General features: G+C 37.1%; 4 protein-coding genes across 6 annotated transcripts; 2 read left to right on the top strand and 2 right to left on the bottom strand.

Annotated features, from left to right (window-relative positions):
• The first annotated feature begins 168 nt into the window (after positions 1 to 168).
• Positions 169 to 2,061, top strand: LOC109152359 (ubiquitin-conjugating enzyme E2 20-like). Its single transcript, XM_019300000.1, has 6 exons — positions 169 to 433; positions 1,023 to 1,050; positions 1,148 to 1,375; positions 1,455 to 1,518; positions 1,632 to 1,691; positions 1,779 to 2,061. Exons 1-6 carry the CDS (start codon positions 330 to 332, stop codon positions 1,820 to 1,822), a joined length of 528 nt encoding a protein of 175 aa, XP_019155545.1. The 5' UTR covers positions 169 to 329; the 3' UTR covers positions 1,823 to 2,061.
• Positions 2,062 to 2,758: 697 nt separating this feature from the next.
• Positions 2,759 to 6,454, bottom strand: LOC109152358 (THUMP domain-containing protein 1 homolog). 2 transcript variants are annotated; one of them, XM_019299999.1, is made up of 8 exons: positions 6,330 to 6,454; positions 6,121 to 6,228; positions 4,717 to 5,262; positions 4,483 to 4,622; positions 4,276 to 4,396; positions 3,894 to 4,034; positions 2,993 to 3,088; positions 2,759 to 2,927 (listed from the first exon to the last, which is right to left on the bottom strand). In XM_019299999.1, exons 1-7 carry the CDS (start codon positions 6,393 to 6,395, stop codon positions 3,008 to 3,010), a joined length of 1,203 nt encoding a protein of 400 aa, XP_019155544.1. In that variant the 5' UTR covers positions 6,396 to 6,454; the 3' UTR covers positions 2,759 to 2,927; positions 2,993 to 3,007. The 2 variants fall into 2 exon arrangements, with proteins under 2 accessions (XP_019155544.1, XP_019155543.1); XM_019299998.1 differs by having other exon boundaries at positions 2,759 to 3,088.
• Positions 6,455 to 6,554: 100 nt separating this feature from the next.
• Positions 6,555 to 8,794, top strand: LOC109152360. 2 transcript variants are annotated; one of them, XM_019300003.1, is made up of 5 exons: positions 6,555 to 6,718; positions 7,128 to 7,255; positions 7,367 to 7,469; positions 7,841 to 8,033; positions 8,419 to 8,794. In XM_019300003.1, exons 2-5 carry the CDS (start codon positions 7,172 to 7,174, stop codon positions 8,465 to 8,467), a joined length of 429 nt encoding a protein of 142 aa, XP_019155548.1. In that variant the 5' UTR covers positions 6,555 to 6,718; positions 7,128 to 7,171; the 3' UTR covers positions 8,468 to 8,794. The 2 variants fall into 2 exon arrangements, with proteins under 2 accessions (XP_019155548.1, XP_019155547.1); XM_019300002.1 differs by having other exon boundaries at positions 6,557 to 6,697.
• Positions 8,795 to 8,896: 102 nt separating this feature from the next.
• Positions 8,897 to 21,497, bottom strand: LOC109152357 (DDT domain-containing protein PTM-like). The gene is made up of 9 exons (XM_019299997.1): positions 19,743 to 21,497; positions 19,019 to 19,633; positions 15,609 to 16,560; positions 14,527 to 14,812; positions 13,860 to 13,984; positions 13,142 to 13,602; positions 12,230 to 12,258; positions 10,540 to 11,229; positions 8,897 to 10,216 (listed from the first exon to the last, which is right to left on the bottom strand). The coding sequence occupies exons 1-9, from the start codon at positions 21,221 to 21,223 to the stop codon at positions 9,669 to 9,671; spliced, it is 5,187 nt and encodes a 1,728-aa protein (XP_019155542.1). The 5' UTR covers positions 21,224 to 21,497; the 3' UTR covers positions 8,897 to 9,668.
• Between the last annotated feature and the right edge of the window lie 1,014 nt (positions 21,498 to 22,511).

The following is a 22,511-nucleotide window of genomic DNA, read 5'->3' as shown; positions in this document are numbered from 1 at the left end:
TAATGTATTTACAGCTCAAATTTGATATTTTTAGAGTATTTGGAAAAATTATGCGAAAAAGATGAAGTGAAAGGGAAGCAAAGTACGTACAGGTTGGAGAACTAGCCGTTGCGGTCCACAACGTTCGAAATTTTTTTGAATTTTATAAAGCGGCGGCAGTTCATGGCAGCTTTTAATAACCCATCCGAGTCCCTGCGAACCCTAACCGAACACTCTTCCGGCAGATAATCTCTCTCGCTCTCTCTTTTTTTCTCTCTTTCTCTCTCTGATTCTGTACCGGAAGAGTCTTTCTCTCTATCGGGTTCAGATCATTAAGAATTTGTGTAGCAATGGCGGCGGCAAATACCAACCCTAACAGTCTCCCCGTGATGCCGTCACCGAAGAAGCCACTGCCTCCAGCTAAGACCGTCGACACCCAGTCCGTTCTCAAAAGGTCAAGCGTCTCTCTCCTAATCTTCTTGAATTGGATCTAATTAGTTTGGATTTGGTCTTCTGGTTCTTAATTGATTCCGATCTCGGGATAGGTTGAAAGGATCTGAGTTTTTTTTCTGGAACTATTCTCTAATTAGTTCGGTTTTGGTCTTCTGACTCTTAATTGATTCTGATCTAGCAATAGGTTAGAAGGATCTGAGTTATTTCTGAAACTTTTCTCTGATTTTGAAGGCTCTCTTCTGTTCTCTTGAAAGTTGAAGCATTATGAATCTCAGGCTAACAATTTCTCTTACTGATTTTTAAAATATTAAATATTAACCTAAGAAAATCTAGAGTTTGAACAATATAGGGTTATTTTGCTCAAAACGATGTCGTTTTGAGTGAAATAATCCATTTTAAAAAAGAAAGAAACAATAGCTAATCTTGGCCGACTAGGCGGCCTAGCCGGCCAATTGCCTATTCCACTGATATAGTGATACGCTAGGCAGCCGGCCAACGCCTAGGCGGGATTTTTGCAACACTGTCTAGTGGTAGCTGTTTTATGAACATTTTGTTTTAAATCTAATTGCAGTGTTTTTGTGTATCAACAGGTTGCAATCCGAACTGATGGCTTTGATGGTGAGAAATTCGGGTTTCCCTTGAGGCTGTGATCTCTGTATTCTCTTTATTTTTCCTCATTGGAATGAATCTGACTGTATATCTTTATTCTTTCCAGATGAGTGGTGATTCTGGAATATCAGCATTCCCTGAAGAAGACAACATATTTTGCTGGAAAGGGACAATCACTGGTAGCAAAGATACTGTTTTCGAAGGAACAGAATACAAGCTCTCCCTTGCCTTCCCGAACGAGTATCCATTCAAACCCCCCACCGTGAAATTCGAGACTGCTTGTTTTCATCCCAATGTTGATGTGTTTGGGAACATATGCTTGGACATTCTTCAGGTTACTGCTCAGCTTCTTTTAATCAATCCGGGTTCTTACAATATCGTTGTAAGATGCAGTCTGACATGTAATTTTACAGGACAAATGGTCATCTGCATATGATGTCAGGACTATACTACTCTCAATCCAGAGTTTGCTAGGAGGTAGATTCTACATTTCTACCTGCTTTATATTCCCATTATTACTTAACCCCGCAATCTATTGTCATCTCTGGTACTTAACTTTCCCGTTCCATTGTTTTGATCTTATGATTCAGAGCCAAACATCAGCTCGCCTCTCAATTCTCAAGCGGCAGCGCTATGGGGCAATCAAGAAGGTAACATATAGATTCGGGTCGCTTGTTTTTTTTTTTTTTTTTTTTGCCTTTATAGTGTCTGAACAGTGGGCATTTGCTTCTCTGCAGAGTACAGAAAGATGGTTGAGAAGCTATTCAAGCCCACACTGTAGATTTCAAAGTCTTAAACTGGTGCTGCCTGTTGTGGTGAAGAGAAGAAGATCAAGTCATTCTTCATATGATGATAGATTGGAAGAAAAACTATTGCCCCATTGCTTAATAATTATTAGGCTCACTTGAAGCTGTGTACCACCACATATACTAGCTTTACCATTTGTTTCTTTAAATCAGATGAATTCATATGATTTTTTTACTCAATATAGTGCATAAGAAGTCGAATTTTAGATCCAAAGTTTTACACAATTCTTGTTTTTTACTTTTTATTATCATTACTTTGTGTTTATAGAAACACAACATGACTGCCTCCACCTTCTTCTAAAATTTTAAAAAAAATTATTATTTTTTCTCTTAAATTTTAAAAATAATAATTAAAATAATTTTTATATATAATGTGGCATTAATTTAAAGAAAATTTGAAAACAACCTTTAAAAAAAATACTATTTACACAAGAGTTTTTAATGGTAGTCCAATTGCCTTCCTTTTTTTTGGTTCAATGGTTCAATTGCACAATGTGTTAAAATTCAAAGTGTATTTGACACTTCTCATTCTTTTTTAAAGCTATTTTATCACAAAAGTATATAAATATTTTACGCAACATATTTCATTTGTCTGATGGTGTGATTTTAAGTTAACACACAAACATAATAAGTTTGTTTATCTGGTTTGATTTGGGCACTTTTTAAGTTTAGTGACCAATTTGGGCACTTTTTAAGTTTAGTAACCAAATTGCACAGATGTAATAAGTTCAAACAGTTTATTTGACACTTTTTTTTTGGTCAATTCCTATCAGATCCTTCAAAACTTTACTGGTTTCAAAGTACCAAAACTTTTGACCCCTCTTGCAGACCAAAATATGAGAGTGTGCATCCAACAACTGCATCAATATAAACTGTACTAATAAAAATACCTTAAATCATTGAAATTCTCCGAAAAATACCTTAAAACAAAAATTCTTATTAACTAAGCACAAGAAAGAAAAAAGATGTTCCATCACTAAAAACTATTAAATTATAACCCCCATTAACTAAAGGTAGCATCAGAAATATCAACTCGCAGATCTAGCGAGGCAAAACATGTTGCAATGATAGTTTCTTAAGTTGTTCACAAACCCCATGTTGCAATGCACTTTACGCCAATTCTGAGTACTACTCTCAATCATGTGGTTATATCAGGTTTGTCACTTGGAAGACGTCAGCTGTCTCACATTGTACTTTGCCCATTCTTTGTATTTTTCGACAACCCCTAGCAAGCAAACTGTCTGCAAAATAAACAGACCAGAAATGACAAGTGGTTTAGATTTTAAAATCCATGACCAAAACGCATTTATTAAAACCAACATAAACATATGTTTTGGCCCACAATTTATTGGAGCTTATTTATTTATTGAGTACTACCGACTCTGTTACAATGCAATATCTGTTCATACTTTCCCAACGCCCAACCTACTGAAGCACAAAGAGTCAATATCGTCACCACTGAGACTCGAACCCACAACCTCCCATATGGGAGAGCAACTTGGTGCCACAAGACCACAAAGTCCTTGGCTTGGAGCTTATCTACTTGAAGAAGCATAAGTTGGCCATACACTAAAAACAGTGTCTTCTAAAAGCTCTTTTGCTAAAAGCTCTAGTGTAGTAGTGTTGAGGCTCTTCAAAAAAGCCTTTTTTAAAAGAGCTCAACTTGGGCAAAACAAGCACTATAAATGATCTCATCATTCATAGAAGCTACCAAAAGGCACCATACAAGGGCTAAAACAAAGTGATTCAAATCTAAATCATTCTCCACTCTCCAGTCTCATCAAGGCACTAGTCAAAAGAGAGATGTCCTTCATATAGATTTCACAGAATCATTTAAAGAAAAAACCAAATCATTTTCAACTAGATGTTCAAATTTAGAGTTAGGAACATATCTACTTGACAGGCTAAACTAGCCTACATTTAACTAAAGCATACTTGAAAACAATTCAAGTACTGAATACAAGACAGGGTCAACTAAACAACTACTTTGATATGATAGGAGAGCAGCAGTGAAAGACAAAACATGCAAGAGGAGAAACTGCTTACCTTGACAACTTGAACTACTATATGCAAGTCTGGGTTGCTGAGATCAACTTTGTGAGGTTGAGGGACAGATTTTGCCACTGTGTCGATAATTTTTGATCTATCAATTCCAGTGTTAGCGCGGGCTTCATAAAGTACAGCAAACTACATATACATAAATTCATTTAGTTAGAGATTAGAGTGACTTAATCCATTTTAAATATTACGTAATTAAGGTGCGGCACATATCAAGCACAAACTTCTATAAGCTCCTTTATAATAACTCAAAGACCATGTGATTCATCTCCTGAGATATCCTTAGTTGAAACACTAATATCCATTCCATCAACAGAAATACAATTTTCAGTCGTCTGAAATGAAAGAATAAAAAAAAATTGAAGACCACCTTATGTGGACTCTCAGTTTCAGAGGGGAAGTATTTCTCAATGAGAGGTTTGATTGCTCTCCCTATTTCCTCATCTGATGCATAGCATGTTGCTTCAATTGGCAGTATTCTTAACATGAACCTGTTTAAAGCCATAACATTCTTAGCCTAAGTAATATTGGTCAAGTACCAAATTCTTCTGTAATTTCTTGATTGAAAAAGTTATACCTTGATACATGCTTCTTTGTTGAGGCAAGAGAGGATACCATATGTTGGACAATATCCTTTGGGCTTGGATCTCCATCTCTAACACGCATTTGGATAAAGATAACACCATTGCAACCTGAGTCTAGGTAGCTAAAACGTCTCTGTTCACAAATAAATAAATAAATACAATTCTAATGTAAATCTGAGAACTTAAAAGATTGACCGGAATGTGAGCACAGTAGCTGCTTTCTTTACCTTGCTCTTATCTCCCAACTCAGCAAGCTCAGCTTCAATTAGTCTATCAATAGATTTCTCCTCCTTTTTATTAGATGTAGTTACCGTAGATGCTGGTTTTACTGTTTCCAGACATTGTTTCTTTGCAGGTGGCTCCACAACTTCATCTTTTTTATTTTCATGACTTTCTGTTTGCTCTTCCTTACCTTGTATCTTTCCTTGCACCTGCTGCTGACAAGAGACATTATCCTCTTTTTCAGATCCAGATGTTCCATTGGTTGGACAACCACTTCCATCATCACCAGCTTTTTCTACGCCATCCTTACCATCATTGTTCTTGACGCTCCCATCACTTGCAGCTTTTTCTTTATTGTCTTCACTCGTCTGGGTGTGATCTGCATCCTTCTGATCTCCACCATTCACATTGTCTTCACTTTCCTCTTCAGCTTCTTCATCACTACTAGAAGAATCAGAATCCTTGAACACAATTTTCTTATTTAAAGTTTGTTTTACTGGTTTTGTATCTTCCGCTTTTGTTTGTGTCCCATTAACCAGCTCTTCATAAAACTACAACAGGAAAAAGCATTAAAAGAAAAATCAGAAATTGGGAACTTGAAAATTCAAGAAGGCAACAAGCCTTTTCTTCAAATATCACATATGGAGTAATTAGCATGGCAAAATACAAAAGAGAAACAAGACTCCCGAATGTCTAACAACCAATGTTGCAGAAGGCACTAGGCGCTAGTCGGGCGCCTAGGCACCACCTAGGCGGTCGAGTAATTCAAGTATATCGTCTCCACTTTTCCCACTCAGGGCTGTGAGTTGTTAGACTATTATAATCCCACCAACTAATCAACTACATATGTTAGATGGTTAGTTGAGTACATGGCTAGAGAAATATAGAAGAGGGGCAACCGAGCAAGCAAAAAATACACTCAGCCGAGTTGAGTGCCGACTTAGCCTAGTTGGGTGCCAACTAGGCGGGGTTAGGCGCCCAACTAGGCGCCAGTCGGCCGGTTAGTCGGCCAGCCAACTAAAAGCCGCCTAGGGCTTAAATCACCTCGGCCTAGGGATGCCTAGGTCGATTTTTACAACACTGCTAACAACAAATATGAATTTGTTAATACAATATTATGGACTCCAAGTCTACAATTCCACCCACTGAACTGAACATCCAATTAGAACAAGAACCAATGCAGGCCAATGTAATGTCTATGCAGGAGCATAAATATAGGGAGAGGGGGATAGTTTATCTTCCTTGTGCCTAGGCCTAAATGTGTAGAGCTAACCAAGGTTAACCTAACTACACAAAGAAAAGTAAATTTCTTTTTTTATGATACCAAATTGGTTTTAGTTTTAGCAAAAATAAGCTCTAAAAAAGGATAGTTTTTGCAACTATTAATTTCTCAGATTGAAAACACATACAGAGTCAATAACATTAACAGCTTCATGAGAGGCTTGGCGCTCCCTCCCTCCATCGCAGGTTATATAAAACCCCTGCACTCCTGGGCGTATCGCCTTCTTCACTGCTCTCTATTTTATGACAAAAAAAAAAAAAAATCAAAACAAAATTAGCTGCAAGTAACACACGTATATGCATAAAAGCTATATATAAAGATAGAGATAGGAATTACGTTTTGGGGAAGATAGCGTTGCCTGCTCCTCTTGTTCGCTTTTGATTTGTTGTTCTCAGTCGCCATGGATGAAAGCTCGAGGAAGAGTGAAGCAGTTTGAAGATGGGGTTTCGAGTTTCATTGCGGCTTTGATTGTTATAAATATGGGCCAGGGACTTGCGGCCCAATATTTGGCCCAATTGTAAGGCCCAACGGGGAAGCAAGCGGTTATATCCACGTTGATATATAACTAGAAGCGTGAACTCCACTTGCCCTAATTCCCTCCAAATTTCTCTCCCAAAATCCCGCCGATTGCCGCCGGCGCTCGGTCCTCCGTTCCGACGGCGTTTTCTCAGGAGAATTTCACGCTCTCAGAACTGGAAACTTCTGTACGGAACTTCGTCGTTAATTTGTGAACTCTTCTCAATCTCTGTTCATCTTCTATGATGTCCAACTGCAATTGAAAATCTGAAATTATGGAGCTTATTGTTTCTGATTTAGTTGATATTCAACTAAACCTTATACGATTCCTAAAATTTCTCTGCCTAAACCTTGATGAAGAATCCTATGAGCTCATAACTTTGATGAATGATCTTTCTGATAAAGTTATAAGTTTTGTTGTCTCTAAAGTTATAACTGTGCAGCATTCACTTTCTATCTTGGTTTTCTATGTCAGTTTAGTTTGCTGAAATTAAGATTGTTTTATGTTCTTGTTTTCAAGTAATGCTTTTAGATCAATGCAGTTGGTACTGGAGTGGTTGAGCTATGTGTTGTGAAAGTTTGCTCTGAAGAGTAACATGATTGTAAATTTGGTTGCAGAAACTTCTGGAGGCTGAGAAAGGGAAGTTCACAAGAACATAGGCATGGATAGAGAAGAATTGATTTTAGGGAGGGAAAATCGAATTGATGATGTCAGATGGCTTTGCTCGCTAACCGATTCTGAACTTGTGAGTCTTTCCAATTTCTGTTTTCTCTGGGTGATTTATTCACTTGGAATGTGCAAACTGTAGGTGTTCTTGAAATGCAAGACTGATGTGTTCTGGTCTTTTAATTGCTAGGATTTTTTGATTAGTTTGAAAGTGTTGATCATCCAACATGCAAAGAAAATTGGTAATGAAGCTTTGGCCAAGAAGTTTGATTTGAAGTTTCTCCGTGCTCTCAGTATGTCTTATCTCAACCTATACTTATAGCAATGAGAAATTGGTTATCATCTACCTATTTGATGTGGAAGTTCCTTAATTTATCTGAATATATGAAACTTATCATTTGCTGCCCTGGACAACACTGGCCTTCGCTCGTGAAAAGTGAACACTGTTGTTGATGTTTTGTGATTCTTTGTTCACAAGAATCTGTGTTTTAGCATGCAAAATTCATTCTTATTCAAGTTGTGTGATTTACTTGCACGAACCGAAGATTACAAGCTTTGGTGCTCAGTAATCTTTTGTGATGTACTTATATTCAATATATGAATGTAGCATTGTAAATTTCACCTTTTTCGTATCTATGTTGTAAATTGTCCATCTTTCATACAGGTTTTATTTTGATGAACAAACTTAATGGACAACTCAAAGACATATCAACCACTCTCAGTTCTAGTGGATCTTCGTTGCCCTTGGATGACTGTAACTTGTTGAAGTTTGATCTCGATGAAAGTTTCGATAGCTTAAGTATTGAAGAGTTGAGCGCCTATGTTTGCAGCGATAAGAGGAAGAGAATCAAGTCCATGTAAGTTAGCTGCCTTTTGCTGGTGCACTTCAAACACCCTTTTTCTTGCTGAATTCTGCCCTACTTTATCAAACAAAAAGTTTCCTGTTCAATTTATTGAATTTTTGCTATAATATGAGAAGATTGGATTTTCTACTGTGGTACTGATAGTACTAAATACAACTTTTGTTATATTAGGTACTATATTAATACTGATGTCAATAAGACTCGGTACAATTAGGGACGAGCATTGTTGTAATCTGGTATTATTGACACCATACAAAAATCTAAGAATATGTTTTAGGGAATTACGAACATTTGAAGTCTACAAAAATCTAGTGAATTAGTGTAAAGTTGAAGAGTTGTTTTTCCCAAATTCCTCACCATTGATAATACTATGCTACAGGTTGTTTGAAGACATCCCTCCAAGTCAGAAGCAGAGAACTGAGAGCTAAACTTCAAGGATTGTTGCACAGATAACTAAGCTTCCAGATTGTGCACCACCAACAGGGAGATAATGAGGAGCCAAATTTCCAACAGCCATCTCATAATATCAAGAATGCTGGAAACTGGAAAGCTAAACTGATTATCAGTGGGATATCAAATGATTCAGAGATCTACCAATAAAGCAAACTCTCATTCTTGAAGCCAAACTGTTCATGGAAACTGGCCTCAACATTCATACATTACCTGCAAAATATGCACCTCAATAGAGTATAAACACTGATGTTTTTAATGATTTTTTTTTTTTTTATCATCATCAATAAACAATAATTCCAACAGACTATCTTCAGAACACTACACCATAAAGTGTTAAATGTGCAGATCAAATAAGGAGACTGCATTTCTTTAACAAAAAAATAAAATACATTCCTACCCTTTACTTCATAGAACTAACTGACCTAATAAACATGCTACAGAAAAGAGATGTCTTAGATCACCATTTTTACATCTTTAGATAAAGCTAGCTATGCAGAAAAGAAAATAATACTCAATCAGCAAAGGGAAAAATAAGATCTTAATGTTAAATACAGAGTATGACGAAAGTTAACACAATATAAATTAGAGAGAACAAAAGAAGCAGATGAATGCTTGGCCAATGCTTGTATACGAAGTATTTAACAGTTTCACCTTCAAATATTTCCCAGTTAATCCAGTTGTTGCACTGAAGTAGAATAAATTGACAAGACACACTGGGAAAAAGAATTCCAACATCTCCGAACTGAGAACCGAATGCTAACTCAGGTGCTTCTCTGCATCCATTCTCTACCCTGACCTAATGCTGGGTTCAACTAACCAATCTTGAATCAAAACTAAGAATTTTGTCAAAAGAAGCCTGATATAATTGCTAATGAAATGTAATTGGTTCCTCGATGTCAATGACATATGAAGATCCAAAACTTCTTTAATTTCTATGATATTTAGCACAACTATATGTATAAAACTATAATCTACAGTCACAGCCTTTTTTTTTTCCTCCATCTAGTAGTTAACCTGAACCCAAAAACGCCTAAGCAGGCAACTATGTTGAGTGTCAATCTGTTTACCATCATTCCAGAATGGCTGTTGAGTTACCATTCTTCAGCTATTCTTGTCAATGATGATTATCCTGTTCCCCTATGCTCCACTTACGACGAAAATGATAGGCACTCTGTACTAACAAGGCTTGCGTTGTCTCCATGTTTTGCTCCACAAACCAATAGGAGCATCATCAATTTCCATGGCATCACCTTCAATTGAAGATTTATCATTTGGAAATGCCCACTCTTCTGGTGGTTTCTGATCCTTCTGGCTAGAATTGTCAAAATTCTCATTCAACAATATCGGCTCATCCTGCAGTTGGATATCAGTCCTTCCGGATCCATCCATCACTAATGTGCTCTCTGCTATCCCAATCACATGCAAACTCCCATCCTCATTGCCTACATTAGTAACATTTGACAACTGCTTCTTGTCATCATCACCAGAAAGGCAAGATCTATTTGATTCTACATGTGATTGAAATTTCTCTTCAAGATGTCTCAAGTTTGCAGATTCAATCATAGCATCACTCTTCAGCCCAACCAGCTTAGCCTCGGCACCCCTGATGATAGGCATACAAGGACACACAGGATGGCTGCTGCCACGACACTTGTGGCACTTGAATCCAATTAAAATATCAAGTCTTTCAGAGGTAAGACCAAATGCATCTCCATGAAACCAATCTGCAAAGCACATACCAACCAAAAAAAAAAAAAGAGAGCAATCAGGAAAATAACAGTCAGGGTTACAAACAAATAAAATGGAAGATGCATAAATGCTTCAACAGCAAATAAAAGTATTCCCCTATTTGCAATGTAGAGGCAACTCTATCATTGTTTTGTTCTTGGAGAATGCAGGTTACATCAAAACTCAAGGGTTAGACCAAATGGTAAGTAAGTACTGCATCCAAGGAAAAGCTCAGACCAGGCATGGAAATGGTTGCAAAAAAACTGAGCTTTTTAAACTTGATGAACTCAAACTCTCAAAGTGCAGTGCAATTTCTCACCTCCACAAACTTCACAAGCTATGTAATTCAGTGCAAGTGTAGACTTTAGTTCCCCACAGAGACTGCATTTTGGTGAATCAACTGTGGCACCCAACTGTCCTGAAAGAACAAAAAGCTTTTTACTCCTGAATAGTGCAACTCGTTCATCATTAGGCTTCTGTGACAGCAGGAGGCCATTCAACCAGTAAATATGAAAGAACTGAGTTCTCTTCTTCTTCTGTATAGCTTCAGTTGGTTTCTTTGAAGTCCTTTTCCTTGATTTCATGAATTTACCACTTGTCATTCCAATCTTCTTCTTTATATTTTTCTCTTGCACAGACAAAATTTTAGGCCTCCCTCTCCTTGATTTCATGAATTTACCACTTGTCATTCCAATCTTCTTCTTTATATTTTTCTCTTGCACAGACAAAATTTTAGCCCTCCTAGCAGAACGTCGAAGAGGCATAACAACAGGATCTTTATTAGTATTATTTTGAGAATGTGCCAGCTGCTTATCCTTAGTACCCCTTCTCTTGGTTCGTGAACGCAATGCCATTAAGATTTTTGATGTGTTCTTATTCTTTTTCGTCCCTAATTTCACCTTGGTTTTGCTTTTTACATGCTTCCCATCCAGGCACTTGTAGCATGTATAGACACATTGAGCAGGAATAGTTCCAGTGGACCTTCTCACATGCCTTTTGTGGAAAAAGCCTAACAAAAGCACAAACAAAGGCCACTTGAATTCCCATACAAGACGGAAAAGCTCAAAAGTGAAAAGGAAAATGTAACTCTATTGATCAACTCAATTATGAAACCAGACTCAAGAATATCACTGAAAAATTAAACAAGGGAAAAAAGAGAGAAAAGAAAAAGTGCTGTATTGGCCTTTGACCATTCATATATAAAGGAACATGAAGCAGCCACATTGGCTAAGACCTAGAAAGAGTTCACTGGGAGAACCTGAAGAGGCGTCAAAATCCCTCTGAGAGCCAAGCCCTTATAAAATGCATTATTATAGTTTTCTACTACATTCTATTGGACAATATTTATACATAAAGTATGTAGTCAACAACAAGAAAGCAATAGCATTGTTCAATTCACGTCAGTAGTATAGTAATTGAGTATTTAATAACTTCAGAGTAAATATAGAAGCAAGACCCAAAGAGTTAGCAAAAGATTGAAATCCAGTCTGCAATAATCCAGTTTGTTTCAAAACTAAATTGTAAAACTGTCCAAGGGTTGTTAACCAGCAAACATTCTGGAAATCATATTGACACCCTCTACTCCTTCAGCCTACCCTTCGTCAAAAAACATGTAAAGTAGTACATTTTGAAAGAAAAAGTATTTAATGTAAGAAGATTATAGCAGTTAAAATATTTTTAGTGGCAATAAGCTGAAAAAATCAGCAATCTACAGGGTCATTGAACATCAAAGAGGCCCACATTATTGAAAACAAATACTGATCAAGACAAGACGGCTCAAGGAAACTTACTGTATTAAAGTACAGCCTCAGGGACAAACCCAAATCTAGTAGGGCATAAAGCCCAAATGGGGTAACACAGATCCATCACATTTTAAAACCCAATTAAAGTTTGTGTTAATCTTATTATAAGGTACAAAAACTATCACATCATTCATAAATCTCAAGACTAATGGCAATATTTAAGTGTATAAAGCACTGATATGAAGATTAACAAAATTAAGTGCTTACCTTTGCAGTACTGACAGCTCACAGCTTCCCTGTAATTGGAGATAATAAAATAATTAATTATGAGATTCAAAGAAGTTTATTACAAAAACAAGAAAAAAGAAGGTAAAAAAGGACCATTGCTCATTATATGGCCTCCAGAAAAGGAGAGAATTTTCCAAAATATTATTATTTTCTAAATATTCATTCAAATGATTGACGCATTCTCAAAATGCGATATGATCTTTCATTCTTAGAATGCTATATCTAATACCATAATCTCTCTCCACTATATCTATCAACAATGTCGCATTCTTAGAATGTGATATCTAAAACCTTGCGCTCTCTCCACCCTACCTACCCATCTCCAAAAACTCCCTATCCTCTCCATTCCCTGTGAAGAACCCAACAGAGTCTGCTTGAAAGCTCATGCTGATCTCTTCTTTCAGTCTTTTGACAAGGTACGATCTAATAGAATGCAGTTTCTTTTGTAAAATTTAATAGACTGAAAATAAGCAGATATTGGATGCATCCAAAATCTGTCCTGTACTTCGATTGGTCACTAAGGATTGACTGTTTTGTGGAGAACAGAGACAAAGGAACTAGGAGGATTGCGTGGAGAATGCATGAGATTGAGGATTCCTTCTGTCCTCTTGACAACTGTGCACACAGAGGACCATGACGGCTGGAATTGCCAAGTTTGATGCTGTTTTTGGGATCAAAGCATGAGGTTGTTGCAAGGAAGGGAAGAGCACGGTATTATATCAAATATCTAAGTTTTTGCCAAAATATGGTTTGGTCAGTCTACCCAAATAATAATTGCTGGCTTCAAATTATTGATTTTACTAATTACATGAAAGTTATATCTGCGCATATAAGATTAGCAGCCTGGAGTAAACATTATGGCAGTTTAACCAACAATAAGTAGCATTGTACCTTATGAGGACATCTCTGTTGCAATGACCACACTGATCATTTTCAGGTTTCTCTGCTTTTGAGAAAAGGTAAGATAATCCTTTTTTCTTGAATGGCTTCTTTATGATGTTTTTGCTCTCACTGGGCTTGATAGGACTTAACTTATTGGACTTGCAAGAAATTCTTTTCTCCTCGAAAGCTTTCAAGAGATGCAACGGAACATAGGTCTCCCCCAGCCAATATCTTTTCCTTTTATCCAAGGACTCCTCAAGCATGGACCCATATTTCAAAACAATCTCAGGGAGAAATCTTCTTTTGCCAAAATCAAGAAGATACTTAACCACTTGGCCCCGAGATGACTTCCGTCGAATAATGACTTTTTTAAATGATCTGTCTGGTTTTTTAGATTCCTTGTCAATCATAGTTAGAATATTAACATTTCCAATATCATTCCATCGAATATGTGCATCAAGATCTCTGACCTGATTACAAAAGTTGAAAAAAAAAAATTTTAATCAATTGTACAATTTATATCCATTTACTAAAACATTTTTAAATCAGCAATATTAACAATCAAACAAGCGGCAATTTAAATGCCTTTGAGAAATGAAAGCTAGTTCCATTATAAACATTTCTGAGATTTTCACAAGGTCCCTATCATCAGAATGAGTAAGGCAACTGCTTAGTGCTGACTTAATACCAAAGCTAAAGTTGAATACAAGGAGGAAAGTACAGGTACCTGAAGAGCAAGCTGCTCTACACTTCCAGATGTCTCTACAGCAGCTCTCCAGACTGCAAATTTACTTCTCTTGGCAAGTTCCGCACCATCAGGATATAGAATGCCAGGTATCTTCTTGCATCCACCTGCATGACATAATCTAAATCTATCATTCCCTCTATCCCATTTTACCTTTCATGTTTTACTATATTTGTTCACTTACTTATTTTTCTCTTTAACAATTTTAAAATTCAGCTTTATGTTGAATAAAGTTTTTAATATAGTTTCTAAATATATAAATTTTACTTAATAACTCTATATTAATTCATATAAAAAAAAATTGTAAGTAGATAGACTTAACTCTCATGCACCAAAAAGACACAAAAGGACCTTCATAAACTGATAAAGACACAAAATTGGACAGAGGGAATGTGGGAAATCATTAGGACCACAAACTTGTGAGAGATTTTAGAATAGACTCTAAAGTCAACATAAGTTGTACAGACCTGTGCATTCGAATCTTAAACTCTGTAATAGTTATACCCCAGTTTAAGTGCCCACCCTGAAATAACCAATGCAGCACAGAGCACAAGATTTAAATGCACCCACCCACACTACCTGTGTTTACAAACTAAGAATTTGTCTTAAGTTGCGCATACAAATAAAATGAGTAAGGAATCATTTGGACCTTGTCGAGCAGCTTTACAAGCCAACGAACGAGGCAAAACCTTCCAACTAAAAAGTTGACGAGAAAGCCTACCACCCCTCCACCAAAACAGTCCCAAACCACTTCCAGCCTTTGAAGATGGATTTGACTTCGGATCTGAATGCATAACCTTTTTTCCAATGCCATGCCTAGAGGAAACACGCCCTCGATTGGTTACAATATGGCAAGCAGAACCAATTGTTGCCAAAGAATCCACGTGCTTAAACCATTCAGCTGAAAGCGCTAGTTGACGCAAGTTTAACTCTAACTGTTACCAAAGAGTGTATAAGAATCAGAAAACTACTTTGTGTAATACGGCAAACAGATGCAACGCCAATAGAAAGGGAATCCAAATTGTTAAAACTGGAAGACAAATTCAAATAAAATGAAGCATGCAAGGAGATAACCATAAAGATTAAACTACAAAGTTCAGGTCATATTTTGCTTCCTGTTTATGGAGTCTTTTATGTGCAAGGTTCATAGAATAACCAAATGATATGTGGTTTCCATAAATATGCCATAAAGCTAAGATGATCATAATTCTGAATACCAATTGTATAAGCTCTTTGAATCAACCACCAAACAGTGAAAACAATTTTTTTAGGGAAGTCCAACTTATTTTGTTAATGACAACTTATACTAGCTAGACATGACTTACTTATACCTACTCTGTCTCACACTTCACGGAATCCAACTTGGTTAGTAAACCCAAAACCTTGAAAACAAATGCTGGGGGAAATAGTCTTTGACAAAGTCAGCAATCAAATAACAGAACCCAATAACCAACAGTTTAGAAGCTATCTTCCTGGAGAACAATATCCAGGAACCTATAATGCATTGAGTAATGCACTCAAACAGGCCAACAATTCCATACCTATGTAGTGTAAATATTTCAATATGATCATTAACTGTTATCAAGTTAGTTAAGCAACTCATCATGTTCACAAAACAAAGTATGCTTGACATGAGCTCACCAGTGAAAGGAAAAACAAAAAAACACCCCCCACCCCCAGACAAAGGACTTTTTTACATGGACAGCAAATACAGAAGTGTTCGAGCCTTACATTTAACAATGGAATTCTTAGTGAGGCAACATCAGATGCTGCAAGAACACTTTCACGCCACATCTGGGAGTACATTGGGCTCAACCAAGGACCCAACAGAAGACCATGTAAACGATCTTCTATGCAAATTATATGGTACATTATATCAACAAGATGGCCTTTCCTAGTGTTTCTTTTGCTAGCACATAATGCCTCACTTGAAATTTTTTCAGGAGCAGGACCAGTATCATTCATTAAGAACAAGCAATTCCTTTTACATTCAGGAGCTTTGCAAGAGAAGCACCAGCCACATTTTTCTTTCCTAGCATCAACATTTAAATTCTGAATATTTGACCAACAGAAGTCAGCAGATCTCTTTGATATGGCCTTCAGCTGAGCTGAAATAATTTCTTCCTCTGATCTTAAAGCATCTTCAGTTGACTTATCAGATGGTTTATGGGTTAGTTCTTCAACAATTGATGATGCTGAACGAGCAAAACTATAAAAGTTCACATAAGCATCTATATACTGCTGCTTTGAGTCAGAATCATCTTGCATCCCACTTCTGCTAGAATTTTGATTACTTAACTGAGCTTGAGATAAATCAGTTGATTCTTCAGAACTGCCCAGTTGCTTTTCCATCTTGGCTGAAAGATTCACAGATTCTGACTTCTCGCATCCTTGGTCACCAGAACATGTAGAGATCATTACCATTTCCATAGGCTTTTCGCCGTTAACTATATCATTGTTCTGTTGCAGGGGCACCATAGGAAAATCCTCACATACAACTTTATTCTTTGAGTACAAATCACTTGTCGCACCATCAATTAAAGAAGATGCATCCCAAAGCTTTGAAATTGCGACTAGCAAAGTGCGGTAAACAACTTCTGATGACTTGAGGGCCCTGATAACTGCAGGCAAATCATTCCTGTCATAATACTTAAATGATGATCCATCACCCCAAGAATCTGACCTGAAAGAACATAGAAAACAACATACAATTAGCGACAACCAATAATAACAGGAGAACTATTTAAGTATATGCCTGGATAGACAAGAATGAAAGGACACAAGCCGCAAGGTGATTACCAACCACAAATGAGATATAAAAATTTTGGAAAAGTGACATGCAATAATTAGCTTCAGTTAGCAAGCTAAGGCAGACATATTTGTAATTAAGTCATACATCCTATAGTTTTAAGTTCAAGCTGTATACATATATAGTAGCAATCACAACCAAGAAAATGACAACTGCAAGTACCTATAAATTAGGAAGGCTATGATCAAAAAGCTCATATAACCAGCTGGAGTGGAGACTAGGATCATTAGAAGCATGAAAAGATTCAAGAGTAACGCCCTAATATCTTCCCATATTGTCTCAAGATTTCATAGACTACCACGTTCGTTTGGATTTCTTTTGGAAAAGTAAACTAAAGCTTTCCATATTTGTGGCATAACCTCATAAGTATCAAATCATGTAACTTATCAAAAAAAGTATTAGGTCATTGAATTACAGAAATCTTAAGAAACACTGTAAAGGTAAACTATTAAATCAATAAATAAGACCAGATGGAACAACTTTCCTTTTTTTTTTTTTTGGATTCCTCTCCCTATGACAATCAAGCCTATGAAATTTCATCACCATGCGTTGTCATCGCCTCCACGCGCCAGCACGTGTGCCCACCAGTTATGGCCTTTTCCAAATTGTTGTTTCGCCATTCTTCAATCTTTTTGGTGAAATTTGAAAGCTTTTTGGTTTTGTTGTCAAATATCTTTCCTAAGGGTGTTCACTTTTGGTATTACTGTGTTTATTTCCTTATTTACAGTATGCCATATTTATTCCCCAAGGATGTTCAATTTCAGCACTACTATATTTTATTTCCAAAGGCTTTTGATTATTCCCATGTTTCAAGTCGGGGGGGTTGACTATCTAGTATCTACAATCAAACGGTGTTCTATTTTACTTTGTTTTCTTGGTGTTCTATTTTACTCTTATTCTCCCCGATGCCAATCGGTGTGTTATCCTCATCGCTTTACTTTGGGTTTATCTTCATTACTATGGGCTCTACTGCATCCTTTGCGATTCTTTGCTCCATTTTACCTCTACCGCTCTTGATGATGATGGCTTTTTTGGCATGTCCTAGAGTGTTTATGTTGTTGTGTTATCTTGAGGTTGTTCATGTTTAGCTCTATCCTTGGAGTGTTCATCTTCATTCCTAAGGATCATGTTCAGCTTCTTCCTTGGTGCGTTCATCTTCATTCCCGAGGGTCATGCAAAGCATCATCTATTATGAAGCCATCTAGCACTTATCCTCTAGTTGCATTTAATCTTCATTTTTAATTTAGAGTGAGGTAGAGTGCTTGTTTTAATTCAAGCTAAGAACTTCTAGATGTTCCAGCTTGTGGGGGAGTATTGAATATTAGGAAACCTTAGTCTCATTCCTTGTAGGAGTGGGGGCTTAGTTTCCTATTCCTATTACTCTATTAGGATTGATTTATTCCCCATGTTCCTAAAAATATAGGATTCTTATATAGTTTAATATACATAGAAGTATAGAGTACACATAGAGATAATCTATTGTAATCTTTCATTATAATATATTCTTTCGATTCTCTTTTTCTTTGGTGTCTCGCATATTTTGCTTCCGCCTAACTGAAGGGCAGTGGCTATTCGCCACTCGCCAGACCTTTCAATCCCTAAATTTCAACTCAAACAAATGAAATAATAATTTTGATAGTAGGCCCCTAGAAATCAAGGAAACGAGTATCATTATGTCAAAGAAAAACAATAATATTGTTCTGCCTTATTTAGTTTTACTTTTATAATCATTTGTGCGGAAGGAAAAAAGTTAGAAAAGCCCAATTGATAAAGCTCATAAGAGCTTCATCAATCAAAATAGAGCCATTCAGGCTATTCAGCAGATCCTTCATTTGCTCTAATGAACCCAAGGCATGATCACATTAGACACCCATGGATACTTCATTAAGACTCTCTTAACCAAATAAAGTTGACAACAGTACAAGATGCATAATATACTTGTAATTGGTAGGATGGCCACATACAGCTTTAGTGACTCCTACCAGCCTGTCTATCATAACTTCTTTAACACTTAAAATGAGGATCGATTTGGTATCTCTGTGTGTGTGGAGGTGGTGGGTAGTATGCTAAATATATATATATACAAAATCATAAAGAACTCTATAATCACTATACCTAGCCAGGAATTTCAGAGTAAATACCATACACCTCAAACTAAGATCAAATGTTTGACTATTAAAATCCATGGCAACAACTGACATTAGAAAAGCAAAAAAAAAAAAAAAAAAAAAAAAACTATTTTGATTCTTTTTTCTGTGAGAGCAGGACAGGGAGCAAACTTAGAGATGCAATGTATTTAAACATTGATAACTTCATGAGGAAAGGAACTTACACCAACAAGTAACTACAGCAGCTATAAAATAGCTGGCCGTAAGGATCAATGCCCAACAACTCTGCTCCTCGAATTGATTTTCCAACTTTTATCCACGGTACTTTTCTGTTAATAATACATTCAGGGCAGTACCAATCTCCATCTGGCAGAAGACTGCTAGCAATGCCCACACACTTGGAATGGAAGGCGGCTGGGCAACCATCACAGCATATTAAGTTCCCATCCATTTTACAAAGGCAGCATTCATCGCTGTTCCAATCATCTGTTTCATCATCGACATCCTCTGTCAAGCAAGAACCAGTGGCAAGATCTGTTGTAATTCTTCTTTTCTTCATACTGTCAAGCTTCATATTTTGGTCGAAATCTATATTTGGCTTTGTTATCACCGTTCTCCTACTAAGCTCTGACTTTATGGCCTCAGCTTCAATAACATCATCACAAAGACAATGCAGTATCTCAATCTTCACAGAAGTTGGTTGCTTATAGTAATCACTCTCAAATAGTTTTAGGTGACATATATCAAAAGCCACTTTGATTCCAGAATTATGCGTAAGCAGATACTCAACCAAAAATATAGGCCAGGTGACTGAGTCAAGCAGATCCCAATTAAGAGACCTAAAATATACAATTGAAATATCTAACAGGTAAGTATATCAACTATCCCAAAATGGATTAAATAAGTATTAAAAAACATGCATATATTAGAGAAAATGGAGATAATTACCTAAGACAATTAGATGAAGACTCAGAACTTTCACTGCCTAGGGACTCCAGGTGTTTCCTCAGCATTTGCAAAAGGGAAACATGAACAGAATCAAATAATACAGTAGGAGTATTGCATTTAATTGATGCAACAAAGTCCTCTAATTCAAAGGGACTCAAAAACAATAAGGAACTAAATGATCTTAAAAAGGCATAAACAGAGAAGATATCCAGCACAGAGATTCCTTCTAAATCCAACTTATCCGAAGAAGGGGGCAACTCTGGCTTTGGAGGAAGGAAATTTCGTTCCTCAGAGTCTTCATGACTTGAGACAGTAAGTTTTTCATCTGAAACCACACTTTGTGCAGGAGATGAAAGGGGATCATTGACAGCATCAGGCACTACTGTTTCGGGATCATTATCATGAGAGGACAAATCTGCCCTTCCTGCTTTCCGACTACTTCTTCTCAACATTGGTTCAGTCACATCATCAGGAGCATCAGAGAGACTTTTCCGCTTCCTACCTTTTCTCCCTTTACCTGAAATTGAAGAAATCCCATTTCCACAACCAACTCCAGCAGGCCCTGTATCCACTAAGTTAAGTTCAACTTCCTTCAAACTCCCATCCACAAATTTATTCCTAGTCAAACCCCTATGGTGATTCATTGAGGGTCCTCCTACATTCTGGCAGCAAAGCGCCAGAACAATTGGGGGTCTTTCATGCTTCTGGGATGAACCATCAGCTTGAGGAACAGTTATTCCTTTCTCCTTCATATCACACTTGGCATCTAAATTTGTAGGTTCTTCTTCACCCGCTTCTAAGTTCAAGTCAAAAGAGTGACTCTTTTCCTTGATAACCAGAGAAACACACTCTAATGAGTCATCTTTTGCGAAAGCACAGTTAGCATCCTCATTTGGGTCCGCGTTCAAATCAATAAAATTACTTCGACTCAAGTTCTCTTCAACTCTACCTAAAGCATTATACTCAACGCTTACATCGACGCCAGTATTTAAATCCAATCCTTCATTCAAATTCAAGTCGAGATAAACTCTTCCAACGCCCCCGCCACCATCATCATTCAAATCAACGTCGCCATTCAAATCAAAGTTCAGCCGAGGATGATGATCATTAAGATTCAAATTCAAAGTCGCACCTCCCTTCTCGTGACCATCACTGGAGACGCCCGAACTCTCTCCCATACCACCGTCAGCCGCCGCCGCCGCCACGTTGCAGCCCGAATTACCCGCCTCCCCGACACGACGCCGTTTCTTCGGTTTCCGGCCAACAACAGGACACGGCTCTCGGGAGAATCCATAGTCAGCAGAGTGGGACCCGCCGCCTAGCAAAGCTACGACCTCAATCGCGTCGAGCTCCTCGGAATCCCCATCCTCGTACACGACCTCGAACAAACCACTGTCCGATTCATACGATCTCACCGTTCCTTTGACCGTCCCCAATCCTTCGAATTCCTTCTCGAATGTCCTCCCCAAGTACTCCTCCATTTTTCCACCAAAACTCAATGGTTTTTAGTCGGCTCAACAACACTTCAATGGAACTGAATTGATTGATCTCTGCACAGCGAATCGATTGGAAGAGAGAAGAAGCTAGTTGCTTTTCTCTCTTCGAACGCAATGAGCGTGAATAAAGTTAGAGAGAGAGAGGGAGAGAAGCTTCTCTCTCTAAAACGGAAGTTAGGTTTGGTCGTTGGCTTGTCTGACTGCACAGAACTGGACACGCATTTTCGACGTCTCCTCTGCTTCCTGTTTACTAAATTGCGATCTCTTTGAGAATTGGTCAGAACTCGGATGCCCTTCCAAATATAATTCTCAAACTCGTTATATTACTATTTTTAATTTTGTCCAATCATAATTAACTATTAAATTTATCTTTTTATTAATTCTAATTGGGTCTAAAAAATGGATATAAGTTTAATAATTAATGTGTTTAATTGAGTAACCGTCAACTCAATTAATCACTAAATTAAGGAGACTAGTATCTCAAAGTTTCATACTAATAAGGTTTGACGAGGAGGTCCACTTGCATTGGATCAATATGAAGAGGTTAACTTACACCTCCCTAGTTGTCATAATAGTTTGCCATTTAGGCCTATTGCACTATTTGACTGTGTTGTTGCGTGTGGACCTGTTTATGGTATGTTTTGCACAGGCGCGCAGCCAACGACAATTACCAAAATCGATTGGAGAACAATAAAATTGTTATGAAATATTATAATCGCTACAAACAATGATTTATTGAATTTTGAACGTTTTGCAAACCCTTCTCGAGGTGTATATACCGCTCAAGCGTAAATGCGTAATTATGGTATTCGACCTAAATTAGAAAAGTAAATCTCTCAACTCGTGCATTTTAAATAGAAATTGATTGCATGTCAAATTAGGGGAAAAAACATCATAAACTTGGGACTAAATAATTGAGGATGTGGCTTCCAAAAATAGGACAATAACGTGTCTTGGAATCACAAATGGATTTGGCTAACTAATCGAGTTGAAGTCGAACACCATACCACGATTACCAGCCGTACCAACCATCAAGATCAATTAAGCATCCACTTTCACCAATCAAAACATATCACATTATATCCACTAATACTCATAAATTATCATAACATTAGTTAAAATGTCACATGTAAATAAGACATCTTTAACATGTATAAGTATCGTCTTCTATTTCATAATACTACTTATTCTCATGTTTAGCATGTATAGTATTAGCGTGTATAGTCGTGTTTCTAGACTCACGATTCGATCTACATTATCAACCATATTCAAC

This window comes from Ipomoea nil, unplaced genomic scaffold (assembly GCF_001879475.1).
Source record: "Ipomoea nil cultivar Tokyo-kokei standard unplaced genomic scaffold, Asagao_1.1 scaffold2403, whole genome shotgun sequence".
Taxonomy (NCBI): domain Eukaryota; kingdom Viridiplantae; phylum Streptophyta; class Magnoliopsida; order Solanales; family Convolvulaceae; genus Ipomoea; species Ipomoea nil.
The sequence above is the reverse complement of the archived record's forward strand: the minus strand, read 5'-3'. Positions and strand labels throughout refer to the sequence as shown.

Bases quoted from the DNA above. Each gene is read 5' to 3' on its own strand.
- LOC109152357 (XM_019299997.1), bottom strand. From the start codon at position 21,223: ATGGAGGAGTACTTGGGGAGGACATTCGAGAAGGAATTCGAAGGATTG. The intron at 19,634-19,742 runs GTAATTATCTCC...TGTATATTTTAG, and splicing joins TCTTCATCTAATTGTCTTAG to GTCTCTTAATTGGGATCTGC. The intron at 10,217-10,539 runs GTGAGAAATTGC...TGTGCTTTGCAG, and splicing joins AGCTTGTGAAGTTTGTGGAG to ATTGGTTTCATGGAGATGCA.
- LOC109152358 (XM_019299998.1), bottom strand. From the start codon at position 6,395: ATGGCGACTGAGAACAACAAATCAAAAGCGAACAAGAGGAGCAGGCAA. The intron at 6,229-6,329 runs GTAATTCCTATC...GTCATAAAATAG, and splicing joins AACGCTATCTTCCCCAAAAC to AGAGCAGTGAAGAAGGCGAT. The intron at 4,623-4,716 runs GTAAAGAAAGCA...ATTTGTGAACAG, and splicing joins AGTTGGGAGATAAGAGCAAG to AGACGTTTTAGCTACCTAGA.
- LOC109152359 (XM_019300000.1), top strand. From the start codon at position 330: ATGGCGGCGGCAAATACCAACCCTAACAGTCTCCCCGTGATGCCGTCA. The intron at 434-1,022 runs GTCAAGCGTCTC...GTGTATCAACAG, and splicing joins ACCCAGTCCGTTCTCAAAAG to GTTGCAATCCGAACTGATGG. The intron at 1,051-1,147 runs GTGAGAAATTCG...TATTCTTTCCAG, and splicing joins CCGAACTGATGGCTTTGATG to ATGAGTGGTGATTCTGGAAT.
- LOC109152360 (XM_019300003.1), top strand. From the start codon at position 7,172: ATGGATAGAGAAGAATTGATTTTAGGGAGGGAAAATCGAATTGATGAT. The intron at 7,256-7,366 runs GTGAGTCTTTCC...TTTAATTGCTAG, and splicing joins CGCTAACCGATTCTGAACTT to GATTTTTTGATTAGTTTGAA. The intron at 7,470-7,840 runs GTATGTCTTATC...TCTTTCATACAG, and splicing joins GAAGTTTCTCCGTGCTCTCA to GTTTTATTTTGATGAACAAA.